General features: G+C 36.3%; 2 protein-coding genes across 2 annotated transcripts in view; one reads left to right on the forward strand and one right to left on the reverse strand.

Moving 5' to 3' along the window:
- Window positions 1-4,893, forward strand: part of KCNIP4 (potassium voltage-gated channel interacting protein 4) — a 217,261-nt gene extending 212,368 nt beyond the window's left edge. Inside the window, 1 exon segment of the mRNA XM_032187540.1 lies at window positions 4,833-4,893. Coding sequence (XP_032043431.1) covers window positions 4,833-4,880 — 48 coding nt within the window. The 3' untranslated portion in view covers window positions 4,881-4,893.
- A 183-nt stretch (window positions 4,894-5,076) lies between these two features.
- PACRGL (parkin coregulated like) lies at window positions 5,077-19,504 on the reverse strand (the record flags this gene model as incomplete). Its single annotated transcript, XM_032186925.1, is given in 10 exon segments — window positions 5,077-7,390; window positions 9,423-9,463; window positions 9,466-9,502; window positions 10,505-10,570; window positions 10,572-10,613; window positions 12,314-12,448; window positions 15,829-15,919; window positions 16,306-16,373; window positions 17,254-17,411; window positions 19,387-19,504. Coding segments are annotated over 10 exon segments (813 nt in total), but the record flags the coding sequence as incomplete, so codon positions are not given.
- Window positions 19,505-23,015: the final 3,511 nt, after the last annotated feature.

The following is a 23,015-nucleotide window of genomic DNA, read 5'->3' on the forward strand; positions in this document are numbered from 1 at the left end:
CAAACCCCTATCAGTTGGCTAGTGCTATCATAGTGCTACACAGTTTTTTGGTGTGACAGTGAGCAGAACAGCATTTTTTTTTTTCTCTAGTTCATAGCAAAAAAAGTTTCTTCACATACAGCTAAATGTTTATTTCTATTTTTTCCCCATGCTGGGGAATGTTCTTGTCACGATTGGCATATAGTCACAACAATAATAATAATATTGCTTGAAAATTTATCATATATAGGAATGTTCCTCCAAGAGTGAGTTTTAGGGCTGAACGTCTTAAGAAGGCCGAGTAGAAGGAGCTTGCAAAGTGTTAGATGGCAAGAGTTAACAGCAGGCAATTTTTTTTCCATTGCAAAGGAGTAAGAACTGACTGTGATTACCAGTTGCAAGTGTTTACACTGCTCAGGTGGCTGTTAATTTTCCTCAGCTGCTGAAAGCAGCTCATTGCCTTTTGAGCCACAAATGAGAATAAATTTATGTAGCAGGGATTACAGGCTTTTTTTGCTCCTCTGCCCTTTGGGAACTGGCTAGTTTTTAGACTAGGAGCTGATATGAGAAAAGGTAAGTTGTGTTTTCAGAAATTTAAGGAACTATCATCAATTTGTTGGTTTAAAAAGTCAAGAAAAATAAACATGACATAGTACAAAATAACTGTAAAGTGTTGCATCAGACCTAGTGATGAGATAAATAAAACCAGTGGTATTTATCACAATGAAAAATATACAGAATTGTAGCAGTGTTCAGCTGGTAAGTCCACCTTGTCCAAACTGACTGATTAGTATGAAGCTGCCAGAGAGTAGCACTATAGACTGTGTGTATTGCTTTTTACCTCCTACACCAAGAAGCATACAGTAGGCAAGAGACACGATAGAACAAGACCAGCAAGAACAATGCAGTTAGTGTGTGATAGATTTATAATCATTTGGAATATAGGAAGCTGACACAGCAAAGATGTTCTGCTATTTGTCTCGTTTTATGTGTCTGCAGTTATTCCTTGGAATTGCTTTCTTGATTTAAAAGCAGTAATATATAGAGGGGTCACAACCACTTATTAAGTGAGTCTTTGATCAGTTGTAATCCACTGACTTTGGTGTATAATGGAAAGAAAACAGCTCTTCTAACTGGTTGTTCTGTGTACCCTTAGTAATGGGTACTGGATAGTGTCCTGTCAGCAGAGCTACATTGACTATGGTTCTAGCTCATCAGTCTTGTTCAATATGAATGGAAGGTATTTGCTCTAATAAAGCTGAGGGATCATCTGAAACAGAGATGAGATTCATCTGAGGTCTGCTGAGTTCTGGAACTTAAATCAAATTCAATCCTGAATGTGATAGTGATTATGGTGGTGGACTGCATGATTCGGTTTCAAAGAAAATTAGTCTGTTCAGTAAGGAATCATGTGTTCTCCTTTTCCAGTGCGATTCACACTTTCTCACTTCTGTTGGAAGATTTCGTATTATCTCTTCTGATTATTCAGAATCTACATGATAGAGAGAGATCCTCTAAATCATTACATGATAGAGACACCATTCACTCTTCTTAATGGACAGATCATCTTGACACTTTTCTTCACTTTATTTTAACTTCAAAGGTGGCGTACAAAAAGTACCTTGCTGTCTAATTTTTTGTCTCTCTGCCTATGAAGACCTGTTCTCTTATTAAGAGCTCTGAGCTGCAGTGTTTAATTCATGTTTACATCAGGATTTTGTTTCAGAAACGAGACCTGCGTTTTAGATTCAACCTGAATCTTTCAAGAAACTTTGTTCAGAAAATGTGCTCTATTCATGTGGTTTCAGCATTTTCCAGATTATGTTTCTTCCAAAGGACAGTAGTGGCCTCCTCCTTTTAAAACACAGCTGTAGGAAAACCTTTTGCTAATATCTTAGTACGTACAAGACTGATCTAGAAAGACAACATTCAACTTCTTTATTTTCTCAGCATGCAGTGATTTGCATCACTCCAGGACTAATTCTCCTTGTTCATGAGTACTTATCTAAGTTTGCTCTAGGCATTGTTAATTCTGTGATCTCTCCTATAGTAAACTTGTCTGTGTTTTAGACATGATGAAACATTTTTATAGCCTTTCTGTATGTTCTATGGAAAAAACAGGGTTATCAGTATTGCTTTTTGTTCAGCATCTCTTTCCCAAGATGCAAAATACTCATCTAATTCAATTTTTCCACCTAGGGAAAAAGTCCACACCTGACCACTGTCTAGATTGTTGCTGTTTCTGCTATAAACGTTTGCTTATCTGAATCTTTTGCTACTGAATCTGTAAACTCAGGATGGGGCACAGCACACTTCCAGTTCCCTAGACTTTTACATCTGTTGGTTTCCTCATCTGTGAACCCTCCTGTGGCTTTAAGGCGGACATCTGAGCAAGTCTACTCAAAACCTTCCCTGCCAGTTTGCATAACAAATGACTCTACCTCAAACCCTGGAATGAGAATGCCCGTTGATGAATGGTCTTCTCTCCTCACTGGGTATAAGGACCTATCTCTGACCATGACAAAGAGAGGACTGCAGAAGTACTTCTTTATCATCATAACTAATTTCCACACTTCTGTCCTCTCACTGCTTGGTGCTGGTAGGAAGTGGCCTGACTCAGGCATTATTGTTTCCTATCTACAGCAACACCATGAGGAACAAAGGTGAAGTAAGGCATGCATGGTGCATAAGTGAATAACTTAAAGGACCTTCTGATAAAGAAAAAAGGGCTTCTGGGACAGATATTTTCTGCAAGAGTAATCCATTCTGTAAGGAGTCTTGATAGGTCTGGGCTAGTCAGAAGAGAGCAAAGGAGCTGTATCAGAATTCAGGAAGAAAAACCTCAAAGTGAGCTTGCAGTTATGTCAGGCCTGGCAAAGCCCAGTCATCTATATTTTGTAGTTTATATGGACTATGCAATCACCACCCTTAACGTCAGGAATCTAAACAAAGCTATTATGAAACACTGCTTAGAAAAATGTACTGGGAGAAAAACAAGAGGCAAATAAGTAAGATTAAAGTATTTTAGAACTCTTTGCTAAGTGTAAATCAAACATCTGCATTTTTCTGAAGATAGAAAAAACACACTGAAAGCCACCATGTTCCAAATATCATGACAAATCTGTAATGTCTTCTGATGACCCTTCCCATCTGACTGAATAAAGGAGGGGCATTTAGAAGGTTTCTGTATTGAAGCAGCAAACTTCAGAAATATGGAGCTGATTTTAGAAAACAGCTAGTTTCATTAGTAATGATACGTGTATTAGGAAATGTCAAAACACTTTCTAAATGAAGAACATATTGCTTAGCTAAACTTTGTTGCTGATGTATACACAAAACATTTGTAAATGATTAAACGACAGACGATTCTAGTCAAGCAAACATTGTAACCTTACAGCAATGAACTTCAAAGGTGTATATTGATATTACAAACAATGCAGAGAAAAGAACTTACATTACTGTAAATTAAAATTAACTTAGCAAATTTCATATGCAAACTTTAAAAGCATTAATCTACATAGCATTAAAATTTTCAGTTAGGTATCATTGCTTTGATAAATTAGTTTGCTAGTGAAAAATAGTGTGTGATCACTTCTTACAGCAACACCACTTGAGATGCCATATAGAATCAAAGATGAAAACCCTACTGTGCATGTGTCATAACAACATGAGAAAATTACCCAGTTGTCATTTTCTATGAAACAAATCAACCCTAGACTGAACAGAGAATAATTTAACTGTGATTTCATGCTTAATCATGTGTTATTATTGGAATATTAATGTACCTACAGACCTATCAGTTGTGGAGAACACTGATAATCCAAGAGGTGTTTTTGTCTGCACTCCTTTTATGAAATGTTCTAAAATAGTCAGTCTTATTTACACATTTGAATTAAAGGTGGTTAGTTTATCTCTTGAGAAAGTACTAATTGGTATTCATTCAGGTTAAAAAATAAAAATCATTAGCGGCATCAACAATTGCTCAATGAATGTGTAACCTATTCTTGCAACTGTACTGGTGATGCAGAAGTGCCACCACCAAATACAGGCTATTAGAAAATAAACTCTTTCTTCTATACAATGAAATGTATAAGGTATATAAACAATTTATTTTCTTCTGACTGCTGTGCTGAGAGTTATTTACTAATAGAAACTGAAGTGCAGAGTGATGCATCAGTAAACATGGGGCATTACTTAGAATTTGAAGGTTTTGTTGCCTATCTAATGCAAAGCAGAAAGTAGAATTAGGAAGCTGTCTGCATCTTTCAGTGTGAACACACAAAAAGGATAAGCTGAGGAGTAAAAGTGTTTGGTGGTTCTCTGGGGAATTGACTGATTCTTCCAATCAAACAAAGATCCACATTTAAATCTATTTTATTTTAGTAATCCATAGCTATACAATAGGATGGGTCAGAATTGGAAAAAAAAAAAAAAGCTTCTGTGTATGGTATGCAATGCATGTACTAGTAACTTCATGTACTATACGTTATGTAGTAATTCCTGATTCACACTACGGATATAGAAATTATTCTTTGAGTATTATTGTCTATTTATACTTATATTGTCTATTTATACTTATATTAAACTTATAACCTCCAAAATACTGCAGACCATATTTCTTAACATGCTTATGCATTCTTGACAGACTAGTTTTGGTTTAATGGACACAAATTAGGAGTAGATCCATTAATAGCCATTTTCTGCTAACACTTTCTCCAAGCAAGATGAAAAATAGACACATGTACAGTTAGTTCCACCCAATTTCACTATAGATATTTGCCAACTACATTTGTAATGGTGTATGACTTGTGTTTGTTTTATGTGTTTTTTTTTTGTTTTTTTTTTTGTTACAGGATGAGAATATAATGCGATCCATGCAGCTCTTTGAAAATGTGATATAAAGAAGGCATTAGGGTCAACATTTAATGGACAAACATGAGCTACTCTGCAATACTATCCAAAAGATGGATTTCCCACTTTACCATACATAAAATTACTCAGCTTTATATTGAGATATGTATTATGCAAATAAGTCTTTTTTTTTATTATTAGAAAGTTCCCCCCCAAATCTTTTCAAACTTTTTTTTTTTTTTTTTATTTAGCACCTCAAAAGTGGGTACGTAACAATATTGTTCTGAAAAGTCTGGTTTTTATTCAAAACCCCCCAAGATAGGACCTGACTTTATGCAGCTTTATTATCATTCCAACCCCTAGATAAAATAGATTTAATCTCATAAGGAGATTAAATAATACTCTTAGTTTGCTACTCATTTGTACTGGATTCAGCTCCAGGTGTTTGAGTGTATTATTAAATCTCAGCTTCTAATTTATACAGAGGCATTACCATGTATTTCCTTTCCACGTTTGTATGGTGTAGTCCTCAGTTTTTTAATAATAATTTAACTTAATGTGCTATGTGCAATGTGCAATGCACAGCTTGCTGCAATTGCCTTCCACCTTTGACTTGCTTCTCTCCTCTTTGAAAAAGAAGACCAAAACCCCAAACTTAACAAAATAAATAACTTGAGAGGAAGAGATGTTATGTAACACAACTTTAAGTGATAATTGCTTAGGTAGATTTATTCCCTAACAAATACTAGTAAACTTCTATTAATCATACTTATCTATTAAATCTGCGTTTATTTTTTCATGCCATTAATATCAGGAGTCCTTATATTACTAATAATTCTTGGACATATATACGAAGATCTTTGCTTAAAATTAAAGAATCTTCTGACCTTGAATTTTTCATGAAGAAAACTTAACCGGATCCTAACACTGTGTTTCATGGGTATGTGTCTTGTTGCCTTTAATGAAGAAGAAAACCACAACGTTCCTTTGAAACTTCTGTTCCTCTTCAGTGCACAGACTGAATATCACTACATAGCGACATCTACTAATAACGAATTCTAGACAGGATAACATCTGTATCAGCTTTTTTGTAATATCTTTAATTATGAGAAAGGATTAGGAAAAAAAATGAAGCTTCAGCTGTACAATATCATCTATATGTGATAAGTGCATTACATTTTTAGGATAATTTCTTAATTAAGACTGGAGCAAGCTTAATTCTGAATCTAGATTAAAAATGTATGCCCCCTCCAATACATGTAATTTTTAAGATATGTTGTCCAGAGATTTATGCCAATACTTCAAAATAGGTGAAATGCTATCAGAGATAAGCCAATCTTCATTGTGACATTGCTGCAGAAAATGTGAAATGGGATTAATGAAGTAGAAAGAATGTGGCAAACATTCTTTCACAAAAATAAATAAATAAATCAGGTATCTATTCTGGTGTAGAGATGGGATGTAGAGGCATGTTGAAGGCTGCTCTGCTATCACCAGTGTAGGATAAGAGTAGTACAATACATGTACACCTGAAATTTGCTGTAGTGTGTTTGTGTAAATTAAATGTGCACTTTTTGTAAAAAAATAAAATAAGAAATAAAGTAAACAAAGAAAAACCAGCATGAACAATTTTTTGTGTTGTTAAATAACTGTATTTCTTCAGATTTAACATTTCTGCCAACAAAATTAAGTTATTTTAAAATGCTTAAATATATATACATGTATGTCTTGACTTTGCACAGAACTTAACCACAGTTCTGAATTAAATTAACTACCACTTTAGTCAGTTCTCCCCCATAGGGTAACTCAAACACACAGAACAACAAACCTGAACGGTATTTATTTCAAGATCTGTCCGTCAATAGTTTGCAATCAAGCTCAAGTACGCTCATGGACAAATGCTGTTCCAGCTTCTGAAAACAACATGCCGAGTACGCAATGAGTAAATACAGCTTGCTACCTGTATGGTAAGCTTCATACCTTCAAAAGCTCAAAAAGTCTAGGTGAGTATCTTTTAGTTCTATGTCCTGTTCTATGTCACTAAGTCCTGATGAACCCAAACTGCATCCATTGGGACACAATAAGTTAAATGTTTCAAAAGTGCATTGTAATTTAGCACTATGTGAATTCCCATTTAAGTAAGTATAAATTGTTTTGCATCATACAAATCTACAAAACATACTAAGCAAATCTATTAAAGGAAAATGCAATTTACAACAAAATATGAATCTATATTTACTCAGCCTTTGAAATAATAGCCAATTTGTCAGTGTCCTTGTAAGCACAATGCATACATAATAGCAGCCAATAGAGAATTATTTTAAACAGTCTCATAATTACATATTCACAAACTGATGGGATGTTTCCCACTTTCCATTACACTGAAGAACTGTGATTAGTTTAAGAGAACATAGCATACCACAAAGAAGTGTTGGTGACGCTCACAGGCACTTAATCTTCAAACTTGACCTCACAGTACAACTCACTACAGATTTTTTTTTGTTCAAGAGGATATAGAACAATAGGTTGGAATTTTAGATTTGATGATAGCCACAGTCGCCTGTTGATGAAAATACAATAAGTTTAAACACAACAATTAGCCCTAACACTGCATAGGAGAAGATTCACTTAATAATTATAAATTGTATAATTTAAAACTTTGCTTAGTTACCTTCTTCTAACGAAACAGTACAAAACTAAAATTTAATACTTATAAGAAATTTACTTTCAAAAGAGCCGAAAATAATGGACAAAAAAAGGAAACATTCTCAAAGGGATTTCCAATAGAAGTACTAATCATATTCATTGTAACATTTAAAAATAAGTGTATTAATTCGTTAGTTGAACTATATAATGTTGCTGGCTATAATCACGTTTTAGGAGCTTGTTTCCACTTTTCTGCCTTATCTTCTGACAGAATTTTAAAGGACATACAGAAAGACCACTCACAAACCCAACATACTACAAGAAATTAGCGGACAGACATAAGATTATTCACTGGATTAGCTCCATTAGACATAAATTCTCAGGACAACCAAAATGAAATGTAATTTTCTTCTTCTCATCCCACTACACACAAATAACAATTTTCATGCTGCTTTGTCAGGATGTTTTGAAGTCTGCAAGATAAACATTCCTATTGCCATTAAATGAATATGAGCACCCAAAAAAAAAAAAAATGAAGTGGTGCCTGCAGATAATTTGGGTGCTTACTGACTATGGAAAACAAGTTCAGAAGCAGTAAGATATACACTGGTCCCTGCTCTTCAGTGATTCCAATTCTTTGTCAGTGACCATATAATACCTTACATTCAAGTGCCCATGGGGTCATTAGAGCAAGTACTTTCCATTCTAGATGGATGTCCAAGCCAACACTCAGTTTTTTCTGCTCTTGTCCTTGCAGCACAATGTACAGCAAGACAGAAGATGTCAACAGAATACTAGAGCACTATACCGTATTAGAATTATAACATAGAAGAATAGCCTATCATCTACTACTTAATGCATTTTTTTTTTTGATGTATAACAACTGCAGATCTAACCTCTGGGTTAACCACGGTGGGCTAGAATGTTAGTATCTGATTTCCTCAGTAAGTGACCTCACTAAGCTATTAAGGAACAGGCAAGCATTATCAATAACAGCAAAAAGTAATCCTTTAGCAAGAGTAAATGCTGCTGAGGAAAGCACTTAAGCTCAGAAAAATGAACACAAAGCCTTCGTCCCAAGTGTATTGAAGCAAGGCAAATATTCAGCCTGTGGTGTCAGGTGTCAATACTCCAGAAGGGACCAAAATCTATTTACAGGTTAACATTTGGTGAATTCCTCAGTCACTCGCTCTTCATGGGTATCTACCCTACAGCCTGTACAAGTAGCCCAAACGCTTTACTCAGCACGAAAATCTACATTTTAAGTGCTGCAGTGCCTAACTTGGAATAAAGACTCATAAGACATCCTGAATCTTACCGTACATAATCCACTCCACACACACTCTAAACCCTGGAAAAACTTCAAACTTTATAGAGAATAGAAAATAATAAAAAACATTTTTTTTTTTAAAGTATCTTATTTAGCCACTAAGGCTGCATGAGCTTCCCCTCAAGGACAATAAATGTTCCAAGCAAATATCATGAGTAGGGATCCACATGGATGAACACTTGTTCCCAAAAAGAGTTCTCTTGAATTGATGTGCTATAGAAGTAGAGCCAAGCAGTTTCTGATATAGGTATTGATCCCTTAGAATATTTTACTGAAATGTACTCCTGCATTCCTGCTCTGAGATTGAAACAATGAATAACATATGAAAGTGGAAGTTAAAAAATGGGGGACAACAAAAGCTAGCTGGCAGAATACGGATCACACAGTGATTTAATGTCATTTCTATCATTCAATACCTCAGACTAAAACAACTATTTTACCATGGACTGGAAATGCCACAGTGCAAAATCCAGTGTTTTATGCAATATGAATAGTTGTGACATGCAAAGCATTACTCGGAACAGGGTTATTAATCTGAAAGGCAGAGATGAAATGCTGTCTTGGCAATGCTGCATTCATGCATGCAGATTACAGATTATTATCTGTTTAAACTCACCTTTCCACCATATTGCTCCAACTTCTGTAAAGCAACAGTAATTTTTCTTTAAATTTCTTGTCCATTAATCTTCTTGAAAGCTATTGGAAGAGTAAAATAAAAAGGTCTATTGCCCAATATAGTACTATATGTGCAAAAAAATCCAACATAATTCTATTTTACTACTTTATTTTATCTGTCTTTGGTAAGTGAGAGCTGCAAGAAACATCACTTTATAGCTCGTAGCTGATGTCAAAGTATAAAAATTAGTCAAGGCAAAAGGTATGAAGTATTAACTGATGAGAGAATTAAAGCTCAACTGTTAGCCAAACAATTTTAAATTGTTGGTTTTTAGCAAGCAAGTTTTGAAGAGGTATCAACATTAAAGCAAAGTCATTATTGAAGTATTGTCCACATGAAAAGTTGACACACTTTTCCTCTGCACTGAAAGAGATTTATTATAGTGGAAATAATCTAAACACGCAACCAAACAAAAAAGCTGCTTTAGATTCTCTCTTCTGCACTGGGTATCTAATAAGTCATTTTATTTTGCTGTAAAAATTCACTTTGGAGGCAGGTTAAATTAAACCATGAAAAGCCTATTCAATAGAGGAAGAAAATCTACAGAAGGACGTCAATAGGAGGACTCAGTATAAAAATTACTTTCCACAGTTCAACTCAAGTTTATTGAATGAAAACTTCCTTCTGCAGAATTCCCATCTGAGAGAAGCAGAAATATTTCCCTATGTTAATTTATCAAGGCTTTCACAGATTTTTGAAAACCATTCACACTCATTTACCAGTAAATATAAAAATTCCTTCAAAACATAGAATGTTTCACCTCAGGCTCAAAGCTGGATCTTTTTAAGTAGTACAGAAAGCAATTCCATTTTTCTCCAATTTACCTTAACGTCAGTTTTTGGAGCCTGCTAGAACTTTATATGTCACCACATTATTAAAGAATAACAGATTTACACAGAGGAATATACAAAGCAATGCTTTTCATGAAACTGCTGAGTCTTCCAATATATCTGTGCAGATACTATAACAACATCTTAACCATAAAATACAGATGATCTGTTACTACAGCACTAAAAACTTACATTTGTGAGCAGATGCTTAAGATGATCATTAAGAGATGGGCCAACAACAGCACTCAGTTGAACTAAAAGCATCCAATCCCCTTTCAAATACTTCATCATCTGAATGGGCCTTCAAAGGAAGGGGAAAATCCTGTCAGACTAATATTCAAACAAACACAGTTTCTTCAAAACTGCAATCTCTATATTATGATTGTATATAGTATTTTGATAAATTTAAAGTGCTGTGGAACTGCTAATTTTTGTAACATTAAAAGCAGTTTAGAAATACAACATGACTGAATATAACTATCCAGATGTAATACTTTAATGCAGAAGTATTTTTTAAAGCAGAAAACAAAAGCATCCATGTCAGTGAAACTATTGCACTTCCTCAAAAAAAAAAAAAAAAAAGGAAACTAATATTTGATTGATGAACAAATCAATAAATGTATTCATCAGGCAAAAAAGGCACTATACTGATAGTTTTGGAACATACCCTATATGCACTGCTTCACAGCATGCTAAAAAGAAACTTTAAAATGTGCATATATCAAAATTGAGGGAAATTTTAGTTATAATGTATTGAATACAGGGTAATTCCTAAGTAATTCATAACAATTGTCTTTGTTGGAGAAATCCACAAACAAATGACATTCTGGATCAATGAATTACTCCCCTGCCAACTACAGCTTTTTCATCTGCCAGCAAATTATCACGCTGTTATCTACTTCTAAGGTGGCTTTGTCATTCTATTGCTCCCATGGGAAAGTTCTTCTATGTGAGTTCTCTACTGCTTTAGTTATCTCACTCTTCCCTGAGCAGAGAATTGTTTCATGACCATTTTCCTTGTACTAATAGTGATCTTTATTTAAAGGGTCATTCTTCTATTCTGACATTTGGTGCCCTGAATGTTTTGGTGTGTTGTTTTTTTTTTTTGTTGTTGTTTAAGTAGAAGAAAGAAGAAGTCATTGCTCAGTAGTTTTGATATAAAGTCTTGTCTCGTTAAATAGTGCAACAATAAAATTATCAGATAAATAAGTTATTGGAAGAACACACATAATATTTTTTTCTAATTATGTCTTCCAAAATAAACCAAAGATGTTAATAATAAACAACACTGATCCTCTATTACACCTCTGAGTTTGTATCTCAAAGAATTTCAGTGTTTATCCATCTCTGTGAAAATATAACTGAAGCACAGCTAGAATAAACGACAGAAAATGGCCACAACTAAAAAAGTGTTCTGAAAGATATAAAAAGATCCAAAAGAGTATTCCAGGCCAGTACTTTTAAAACACATTATTTTCTGAAGGAGTTGAAAAAATTACAAACATTTTAAAAATGAAGATTATGTCTTCAAACATTATAATAATATTCTTCCTTTTTCCTCATGGATGTATTCTATTTTATCTTTGTAGCATTTTTTTTTTACATTTTTAAATGTAACGTGATTATTTATTCTGGCATCTCCACTTTATTTCATATCAAACATGTTTTGCATGTGGACATAAAAACCACCATGATTACTTATATTTTTTTCTGCTTATATTCTATCTTTAACAGAACATTTCTACCGAATTTGCCCATAGCTGCTATCACTCAGCTATACAAGGAGTTGCTCATCTGATTTTACTCTTAAAGACTCATTTATCTAAGTGAACCAAGGCAGGGATAACATGAGAAAAAGACACTATACCCCTACACCTGTGAACCCCAAAATAAAGCCTGTCCAACAGATTTATCACATTAATGTTTTCCTTGTAGTCCTCACCAGCTTAAAAAGAAAAAAAAAAAATCTATGAAAATCTCTGTAGGAAGAGTAAGACATACCAATGCAGCCTTTAACACTGGAACTAGACGAGGCAACAAGGGAATTGTTTTTTCAGCAGCACCTTCAACCATAAGTAATTCTTTAAAACCCTCCTTTGAAACAAATGTATAGGGATGCTTTGTCTCTCTCAGACCCTGTTGTAAATATAAAACGTTTTTTTAATAGTCTTTAAACAAAATCACTTTTAAAAAGTTCCATCTAGCACAAAGATAATGTTTAGATAACGATCAATTCAAAACATAAGATACACTAACTCCACCGTGTGGATCCATTGAGTACAACTCTGCTCACAGAATATTCCTATTCATTTTTCTTTTGGAACACTGAATATTAAGGCTCACATTGTGAACATTGCTATTTCAATCAGTACTTGTACTTCTTTAGGTAGAGTGATTAAAGATAATGATTTTTTTCAACAATACATATATATATATAATACATATACACACACTTGTAACTAATTTCTGTACCCTGAGGGGAAAAAAAAAAAAAAGAAAAAAGAAAAAAAGAAAGTAAAATACCCCCCCCCCCAAACGCAAAAACTTTAAAAATGGTACAATAAGCATGTCTAGCCAAGACCTGAGCAACAGAACTCAAAGATTTAAAGCCATATGGTAATACGAGCAATAGGAGCTGTAAGCTACTTTAGATATTGACATTTGATCTTTCAAAAGGAAAAAAAAAGCTCACTCTATAGTATACACTTTATTCTACCTCCCAGACCGGATTCAACATTTATTTAGACTCCTGAAACATATCTTGTTGCAGCGAGTTGAACAGCAGCCAGCTGTGTGCCCTGGCTGCCAGGAAGGCCAACTGGGGAACATCAGGCACAACACTCCTAGCTGCTGTGGCCTCAATTAGAGCACTGTGTGCATTTTGGGGCACCACAAAACGAGGACATAAACTAGCAAAGCGTGTCCAAAGGAGGGCTACAAAGATAGTGAAGGGTCTAAAGAGGAAGACACATTAGGAGTGGCTGAAGTTGCTTGGCTATTCAGCCCAGAGTAGAGAAGCCTGAGGGGAGGCCCTCATGCAGCCTGTTGTCTAGACTGACTCATTAAGCTCTAGGTCATCAAAGTACCTTGTACTTTTTTGTACCCCGGTACCTCAGTTAGAAGAAATCCCTGAAGACTTCTGGTCACTATTATTTAAAAATAACATTCAGATGGCTGAAGTTGATGGACAACCTTTGGAAGAAATCTTCATGTTTACTCCTATGTGAGCGAGGACATACTGTTTACAACAGCATTTTAGAACTACATTTCCCTTCCTCATCCTAAGTACCAATTTGTAGTTTAACCAGGAACACCAATAATGAGTACTAAATATACCTCTGTGTAATTGTCAGTAAGCCATTAGACCCCTAATAATTCCTTTGCTGAACTTTCCACCTCTAATGAAGTCTGATTGACTCAGTCACTGGCAAAGTGTATGTCTACAAGTGCAAACACACACAGTTCAATATAAAAGTGTAACTCATCTGTTACACAAGTTCACATCTAGTTACAAAATCTAGCTTCTCAACCAGCACAGGGCTCCAAAAAGGCCAGTGATTTAAATTGCTAAATATGAAGGAGTGTGCATAGCACACACATACAAAGTATGTAGCAGCAACAAGAGGCAATGGGCACACAATGGAACACAGGAGGTTGTCTGAACATCAGAAAGCACTTCTGTGATGTGTAGGTAACAGAGTACAGGCACAGGTTGCCCTAAGAGTTTGCAGTCTCTCTCTCCTTGGAGCATTTCAAAAGCCACCTGGACATGGCCCTGGGCAAGCTGCTCTAGAATGACCTGCTTGAGAAGAAGGGGGGACAAAATGACTTCTAGAGGTCCCTTCCAACCTGAGGCATTCTGTGATTTCTGTGTGTATAACTGTGTGACATAACTGCGTGGTAAAGCAACGTGGAAGAGACAACCTCACTGTTTGGTCCAGAAAAGCATCTACAAACAAGCTGTTAGAATGTAAAGAGGAAAATATTTTACGTAAGATTAAAGCAAAAGCAGATGAACAGTAGTGATTTCCATTTCTTCTCTGGTTTCTCATGAAAGTCACAACTGTCTCATCTGTTTTTCACATCGAAAAAGTCGGCTTGTATTGTATTTGTCTTTAATCTGTCAGGGTTTGGATGATTGTGTTGAAAGAGGCTAACACGAAAGCCTTCCTCTCTTCAGGTGTAACAATTTGTAAAAACAGCATAACTGAAGCATAACACTTTACTCAGATGCCTCCAAAGAAAAAGGATATACCTCTAGCTAAACCACATCTATTACAGAAATGTGCACTATGAGGTCAAAAGAAGAATAGCATTCTCCAGTGACCTAGAATAGTAAGAAAAACTACGGAACATAGCAAAGTAGAGACAATATATAACAGACCGCAGCAGTCAGAAAGGAACAACTACTTTTTATCCCTCATAAAAGAAAAGTTTTATAAACACATTTCTTTATATAGTATCTCATTTGGACAAAGCTTTTTTACCCTTTGCATTTAGTATCAGATAAACAGTAAATTATTCATTTGCAGTGAAAAAAAAAAAAAACAACACAAAGAAATCCACCAGGTGGCTGTTACCAGAAAACAGGTAAGTGAAAAATCTAATACAGTTGGTTTTAAATTACTCTTTATATTATCCACAGTAGGTATCAGTTGACACTAGCTTGGAGGTGGGCATTTCTTTTCACAGTACAGGCACAGTCAGGACCTCCAAAGAAGTAGAAAGAGTCCATGACAGTTCACACATTTCAACGCATAAAGATCATTGCAGAGGCACACAAAGGCTAACAACAGTTTTTGATTGAAATTGAGCTGTGGAATTCAACTACACTGACTACTGAACGGTAGACTCCAATGCTTCCAAAAGGTATGAGTTAAAGAATCAATACTTCGTTGTGAACTCTGAAAATGCTTAGACTTTTCAGTCCCAGGCAAATCCAGTCAGTGAACAATCCCTATGCATTTTTGGTGACTATATGATCAGTCTTTTACCTATAAAAGGTTTATGTTTTCACAATCCCTAGAGGACTTTTTTGGACCCCGGACTGTAATTAATACACGTGAAAGGTTTGTGCTGTGGAAAGAAAAAAAAAAAAAAAAACAAACAAACTCTTTGTAGGTGTTTGGAAGAACTGAAATCCTACTTTTTTCCACAGGGTTCCCACATCCCAGCTAAATGCTCAGGTCAGAAAGGGATGAGTTTGCTTCTCGTTTGTTACTTAACTTCATATTTGAAAGTGGGTCTGGAGACCGCTGCACCTTAGCTCCTCCTACAACAATTTTAATTGAATCCTGAAAAAGCAGACTGGCATTACTTAGCTTTTAGGAGCATATAGCTCAGAGACACTTATTTATCTCCTGTTTCAAAGAATAAACTACAAACCACAGCAGTCCAGCTATAGTAGCAACTAAATAACACAGTAGCTGACATAAAAACGTAGCTACTGTACATCTGCATAACTTTTCAGCACTATGTGAAAGAAATACTGTATGCTTAACTATGCAAGAGTTTACCTCTGCCAGTGTTACAAGAAGAGGATCAAAAGGAACAGTTTCAGGAAGGCATTCCCATTTCAGTCTGTGTTTTACTGAGCCATGCACTAACCTGTATAAAGAAGTAAAGTTTGAACAAATTAACACACAACAATACACAATTTATTTCATAGTACTACAGACAAAAAAAGACTGCAAGATGTCTGCTTACTAAAATGGCACTGATTTTATTATTGTTGTTATTAGGGAGGAGAAAACATATGAAGAAATCTCATTTGTTTGTAAAAAAGGTTTAATACTTTACAAAAAAGCCATGTCAAACATGTAAAATTGCTTCTTTCTTTGAAAAGAGCTAAGTAGTAGAAATCTCTTCTGAAATGAATGGAATCAAACTGCTTAACTAAAAGAGCAAGGAGTTTTGAACAGATGTTTTTCAACTTGCATAATTCTACCTAACCATAATACATATAAGAAAGAAAAGAAACAAAACTAACATACCTGCATGGAATGCCACCTTTAGCATATATAGCGGCAAATGCAGAAGGTGTTCTAGAAGGAGTACCAAACTGTGAGGACACCAACAACCAAAAATTATTTGGTTATAACAGTAATGTTTGAATATGTTAAAACTGCAGTTTATCAAGAAAGGAACTTAATCACATGATTCTAAAAATAATCAAAAAAGAAAGATCTTAGGATGGAAAACACATACGATTTATCAAAAAAGTCCTTTTCAGAATTGTCAGGCTAGGAGGTTGCAAAAATGAATACATTCCTGGTGGAATGCTCTCATTTTTCTACTTTGTCATGCAAATCTTAACACTGAAGTCTTACAGGTTCTCTCTTAACAGACTAAGTACCTCTCACTCTCCTAATGATCCTTATTGCCATATGCAATAAGGATGTGAAAAATTATATGCAGGTAACATGTATATGTAACATGCTTTGCTCCAATTCCAGCCTGATCTGAGTACAGACAAAAGTACAAGATGGTAAGATGATAGAGACACACCAAATGTTGGGCAAGATGGTATGAGGGCACTGGAAATCAGTGGGGAGCTTCATGGCAGGAAAACTTGCACAAAGTTATTTTATATGCATGCTTCTTATCCATGTGAGCTATGGTATCATTTACTGACATGATCATTCAATACTACTTTCAAGATTAAGCATCATATCACTAAGCATATAGCAGGAAATACCATGAAATCTTTATTTCTATCTTTCTAGTGTTTGCGCCTACATTAAGATTGTTAAAATTGTGTGCATGATTTGACTTCTTAGCTTAATTGATTGTATTAATTACAAAAGGTTTAAAGAAAAAAAAAATCACACATAGAAATTCCCATGAAAGTATCATCTTCTGCATGTATTTCCTGAAGCATGGAAATTTCTTCCATCAAGAGAACTATTTTAAACAAATAGAAATCCCATACCTATACATACCGGATCAATAGTTTTGGGATTCAGCTTGTCACTAGGCTTTGGCTGTGGTTTAGTTGCAGGTTCTGGAGAACATGGCAAAGGAGAGGATGCCTTACTTTTCTGTATTGCAGTCTTTGGTTTTATTTGGACGCCTGATGACATTCTTAGAACATTACTACCTATAACCAAAAAGATTAAAAATATGAGTTCCCATTCCTGTAAGACAGAATATCAAAGGTTAGGATCCTGAGGTCTGAAGACTGACATTAACAAACAGAGAAGAAAATCTAAATAAGTGTACGACAAAAGAAACACTTATTCTTCCACAACCTATGCAGTATAAGGATCATTTAGACAGAGAAGTCTGTCACTTCATCTTTCAAGTGCATACACCTCATAATCTTGCACTGTTCTCCTTTACATTTTCAAGATATAGCCTGCCTTCAGTGACAATCTATTTAAATGACAAGCTAATGTACCACAATTAAACAACTGAAAGTTTCCTTAGAACACACAAAAACATACATGACACAGAAACTATTATATTTGTAAAATGAAAATCGTTAAAGCCATTAATCCTGAAGCCCTAGAAGACTGACAATAACTTAGAAAGAAAATTTACTAATTTTTAAGTGTAACCTTATTACCACAAAACTCTAATCATTTCAGAAAACACATAGTAAGAACTGTCAGCAAAATTGGAATCAACATATTTTAATACCACAAAAACACTAAATAAAAAGTTCTTAGCATTAGTATTATGTATCACAAAACAGTGCTATCAGTGTCAACTTTTGAAATGTACACTTGCTCATAATGCAATTGTCTTAATAATAATACAAACGTATTTGTATTTCTCAGAAAAGTATTTAGAATTAACTTGGAAGTATTCTTTTTTTTTTTTTTTTTTTTTTTTTCTCTTCCAGTAAGTAATTAAGATACACATCAAGGACTTTAACAGCGTTTTAACTAACATCAAAATCTAGATGCACTTCAAAAGCCACTGTTCACACCATCGCAGAAAGTTAAATAAATGAATAAATAATACATAGCAACAGGCAGATCAGCCCTTTGGGACAAAAGTTAAGATGGAAGATACAGACGGTGATAAAGGTTTTGTAAAAGCACAACTGCTACAGGGGGAGGCGGAAGGGAGTGGAAAAAGGACTTCTCATAGGGAGGGCCTCGGCCTCCGAACAAGATGAAAGCCCTTGTGTAGGCAAGAGCTGGAAGAGGCACAGGCACGTACAGAGCTGAGGCCGCACGGGCACAGCTGGGAATCAAACAAGCGCCACACCAGGCTTGATGTGGATGCGAACCGTCCCGCCGGCAGGTGACAGACTTCAAGCAAAGGACAGAAACATACAGACAACAAGAAAGAGCACACCTGAGAGGTGCCTTTCATTGCAGAAAGGAAGAAGCTTGGCTCCTGGAAGCCTCTTATCAGAGGCAGACCGACAGCGAGCAGGACTTTAAAGGCCACGCTGCTCACTTACCCTGCCCAGCGACAACCCTCCCGGAGCGCTGCTGGGACAGAGAACGAGAGAGACGAGGGGGACCCGAGCCCCGTAACCGCTGAGGGACTCAAACAGCCACCCTCTGCCGGCGGGCAACGACGATCCCCCGCCTCCTTCTTCCCTCCCTCCTCCTTCCCGAGAGGGCTCGGCGGGGCCCGACCCAGCGCTGCCGGCCCCGGCGTGCCAGGAGGAGAGCCCCGCTCCCCCCGCTCCGCTCCGCGCTTCCTGCCGGTTGCCGGGGAAGCTACGGGCCGCCGGGAGCCCAATCTTCCTCGGGAGCATGCGCGGGGTGCGGAAGGGAGGGGTGTCAGCGCTTCAGGGTGGTCGCATGGAGGGCCGGGCTGCGAGGGCTGACTGAGGCCGGTGCTGCCTCAGGGAGTGGCGGCCGTGTGCTCGTCCTTAGTCACCCCTCACGGGGTACCGGCTACCAGCCCGCCTTTCCACCATGCTTTATGAGTGCTTCCAAGATCTCCTATGGAGATCTTATGCAGAACCCCAAGAGAAAGACCACAACCTGTGGGACAGTGGCAGCCCAAACACATGAAGCCCAAGCCGAATCACTGCTCCCGTCAGTGATTTCACTGGATCCTGTGGACTTTTAACACACACACACAAAAAATGTAATAATAAAGCTTACCTCCAGCAGCCTTTGTGTGGGTTTGTCCAGATGCCAGGGGATCACTCCACACATCATCCTGGTGCGCTGGTGGCTTTGGTTGTGTGGTCTGCTGTGCTGGCTTGGAAAGCACGGTGAAAAGTCAAGGAGCTGAGGCTGTGTCTTGAGCGAATCACTGCTTAAACACTTGATTTCAGGCTAACAGGAACAAGGAGGAAGACAGAGTAAAGTTTAGAAGTCAGATTTTTTTCAACCTTCCTCATCTATTTCTGATTAGAATGGAGATAGTAAATTTTAATATGAAATTGCCACTCCTTGATACCCGATTTCTTAGTATCTTCACAAGGAAAACAAGATTCATAAAATATCATCTTGCCTTTTTACTTTCATGTGACAAAAGTTTAGCTTACAACCATGGAGTCATACTCCATTTGAAATTTATTTTTGTTTCAGTTATAAAGACAGAAAATATGTTTCTTTTATCAGATAACCCGCTCTCAAACTATACTGAAATTTGCGTCATAAATACAGTATTTATTCTTATAAAACACATCTGAATGTAGTTAATGACCTTTTGAGTAAAAGGATACATGTTTTCTTCTGTGAACCCTATTAATCATCAGAATGCTTTTTTGCTTTCTTCAATAAGTGTGTTTATTCTTTCACGCACTAAGCAGTAAATCTCCAAGCAAGACATTTTTTTGGTTTGCTGAAATTGTGGGATACAAACTTTCCACCGTCACACATTCTTTTTCACTTTTGTAATTTATACTGAGGAGCTGAATGTGTATGAGGCTATTCTTGTATTTCCCACAAAAAGAAAAAAAAAATGCACTCACAATGTTGAAAAGTCATTGTTGGCTATTTGAAAACTACCATATTTTCCTTAGATTTTGTCCAATGATAGCATGTCATAATTAGTTTTATCCAACATAAATTGTTTGTGTCTGGAAGTTGTAAGTGAGGGCACTTACAAAGTTAAAATAGGGCTGCATAACTTAATGCTTTTATATGAGTGCAAGAGACATGTTGAAAACACAGAAGAAAAAATGTTAAATATAATGCTGGAGAAACAGAAGGGAAGAGAAGCTTTTTACTTCATATCTAAATCTTTTAACTTAAACCAACAGAAAATAAAGTACTTCCACTTTTTTTGTGTGTGTTTTGTTATGTTTTGTTTTGTTTTGTTTCACAGTACCAAAGGTAATAGAAGTATTGATGTCCTATTCATGTTATAAACTGGCGAGGATCTCAGAACAATCCAGTGTTTTTAAAGCATACCATGGAAGTCTTTAAAAAACGCTAAAAAAATGCAAACCAGTATGCTCATCTCCATAATGGCAAAAAATAACTGCTTTTCTGCATGAAGTTTAATTTTAGTTTAGTGTTTTAGTATCACGTTAGTCATATATCTGCTATAGTTGCTCTGTGAGTACAGAGCAAACTACAGCTACATTCAAGCATGAAAAAAAGTAGTAGCATAATTCCAAACTCAGTAGGAGGTATGAACTGCTGCGTTGTGTGAAGCAAAATACCACTGATCAGCTCTGTGGAGTCAGCAACTCCCACTGAGTTCCTGGAGGCACAGAAACTACTGGGTTGTAGCAGGGCAAGTCAGACTAGGTTTCTCTGCAAGAGCAGGTTTTAACTCAGTGTTAAAGCAATTTCCTGAAAAAAGCAAAATAAAGGAGTGTTACCATACAGTGATGTGTATGGTATGATAGGGAATCCTGACATACTTTGAACATTGAATATACAGACTTCACTGCTCGCTTTCAGGGAAACAATATGTCACATCAAGGACTGAGAGAGAGCCACTGAACTGTGGATGTCTAGGGGGTCATATGGCGGACAGTTCCTCTCTGGACCTGGGACAAATCATTACATCTGACTCTCAGGAAACTGCCTTCATGTAAAGCTCTTTCAGGTATGAGGTAACAGAATCACAGCATGGCTAAGGTTGGCAGGGACCTCTGGAGTTTATGTGATCCAACCCTCGTGTTCAAGCAGGGGCACCTAGAGCAGGTTATGCAAGGCCACGCACAGGCTACTTTTGAAGATCTCCAAGGAGGAAGACTCCACAACCTGTGCCAGCATTCAGTCACCCTCACAGTAAAGAAGTTATTCCTGATGTTCAAAGCAAACCTCCTGTGTTCAAGTTTGTGCCCTTTGCCTATTGACTCATCACTGGGTACCACTGAGAAGAGACTGGCTCTGTCCTCTTTGCATGCTCTTACCCAAGTTCTACAGAGGGATGCTGGCCTGGTGGTGGTGCAGCACCAATACACGCTTCCTGTGCCAGGGCTCCCAGTGCAAAGTATCACTGCATATGTGCAAAGGGAGATACAGCTTGGCCCTGCGCTGCACATTTGCAAGGCTCAGGTTCTTGAGTGCTGGAGACCTGCCCATCTTTGGTGGGCCCAGCCCCCTTCTGAAGGAGCCTCACTCTCTCTGCCATGGGAGGAGTATAGGCTAAAATGATCCTAAATTCCTAGAATTCAGTAAGATGAAACCACACCCTCATGGATATCTTTTTCTGACTTGCATATTTTAAGAGTTAGGAAAAGAGAAGTCCTAAGGTTGAATACACATTCAATCCCTTCTGATTCCTACAGTACAATCTTAAATGTTTTCTGTTACACTTAGCCTAAGAACTTGCAGATCCCCATCTCCTTCAGTAGCTTCTTCATTATTGTACCTGGCCTTGGGTATTGCTAGATATTGACATGGGGAATATGCATCAAAATACTTGTAATAAAATATCTTTGTTTAAAAGAAAATACTTTTCATACTGTCTCATTATTAATAGCTGTAATAGAAACTAGTCTGTGAAATCTTAAACATGTTTGGTGGATGGACAATTTAAAAGGAAAAATAATGAAATATATTGTAAAAAAAATAAAATAAGATACTGTAATCAACAAAATGTTACAAATTTTTGCATTTTTCTCCATCAAAATGATATCACTTAATAGTCTTAAATATGGTGTTGGGAGCTACTATTACTGTTGTATACTTACATAGCATTAACACCAGTTGTTACGAACTTCACTGTCACATATTTCTTAATTTTATTTAATTTAACTGTCATAAACTTTTTCAAATATTCAAAATAAATAAAAGACAAAAATCTGAATAATTAGTGAGGAGTTTTTATCACTGAAAGAAATGGAGTCACATATGTATGTTACTGCATTGACGAAAGCATGTAAAATTCTGAAAATGAAAGCTTGATCTGGATTAGTTGCTTTTTCATAATAATAACAATACATAACCAATTTAAATATAACTGATGATTAATTAATTAATTTTGTATCAATGCTGATAAAACCAATATGCACTTTGACTTTTTTTTTCATTAGTCACAGTTAGATAGTTAATTACTGAGGGGGAGGAGAATTCACCAAAGTGAAATGGATTCTGAGGCTTATGAAATTAAAACTGAAGTTTGTAACTAAAGTAATTAAAAGAACATAACATAGATCAGTCACGTAATAGATCTTTTTGTCTGATCATACATGTACTTATACCTTTGCTAAACTAACTCAGTTTGTACAGTTTGGGTTTGGAATTCAACCAATGCCATAAAGTTTCTTCACAGGTACAAACTTTAAATGTGAAAAGTAGGGAGTTGGTGTTTGAATTTGTGT

This window comes from Aythya fuligula, chromosome 4 (genome assembly GCF_009819795.1).
Source record: "Aythya fuligula isolate bAytFul2 chromosome 4, bAytFul2.pri, whole genome shotgun sequence".
Taxonomy (NCBI): domain Eukaryota; kingdom Metazoa; phylum Chordata; class Aves; order Anseriformes; family Anatidae; genus Aythya; species Aythya fuligula.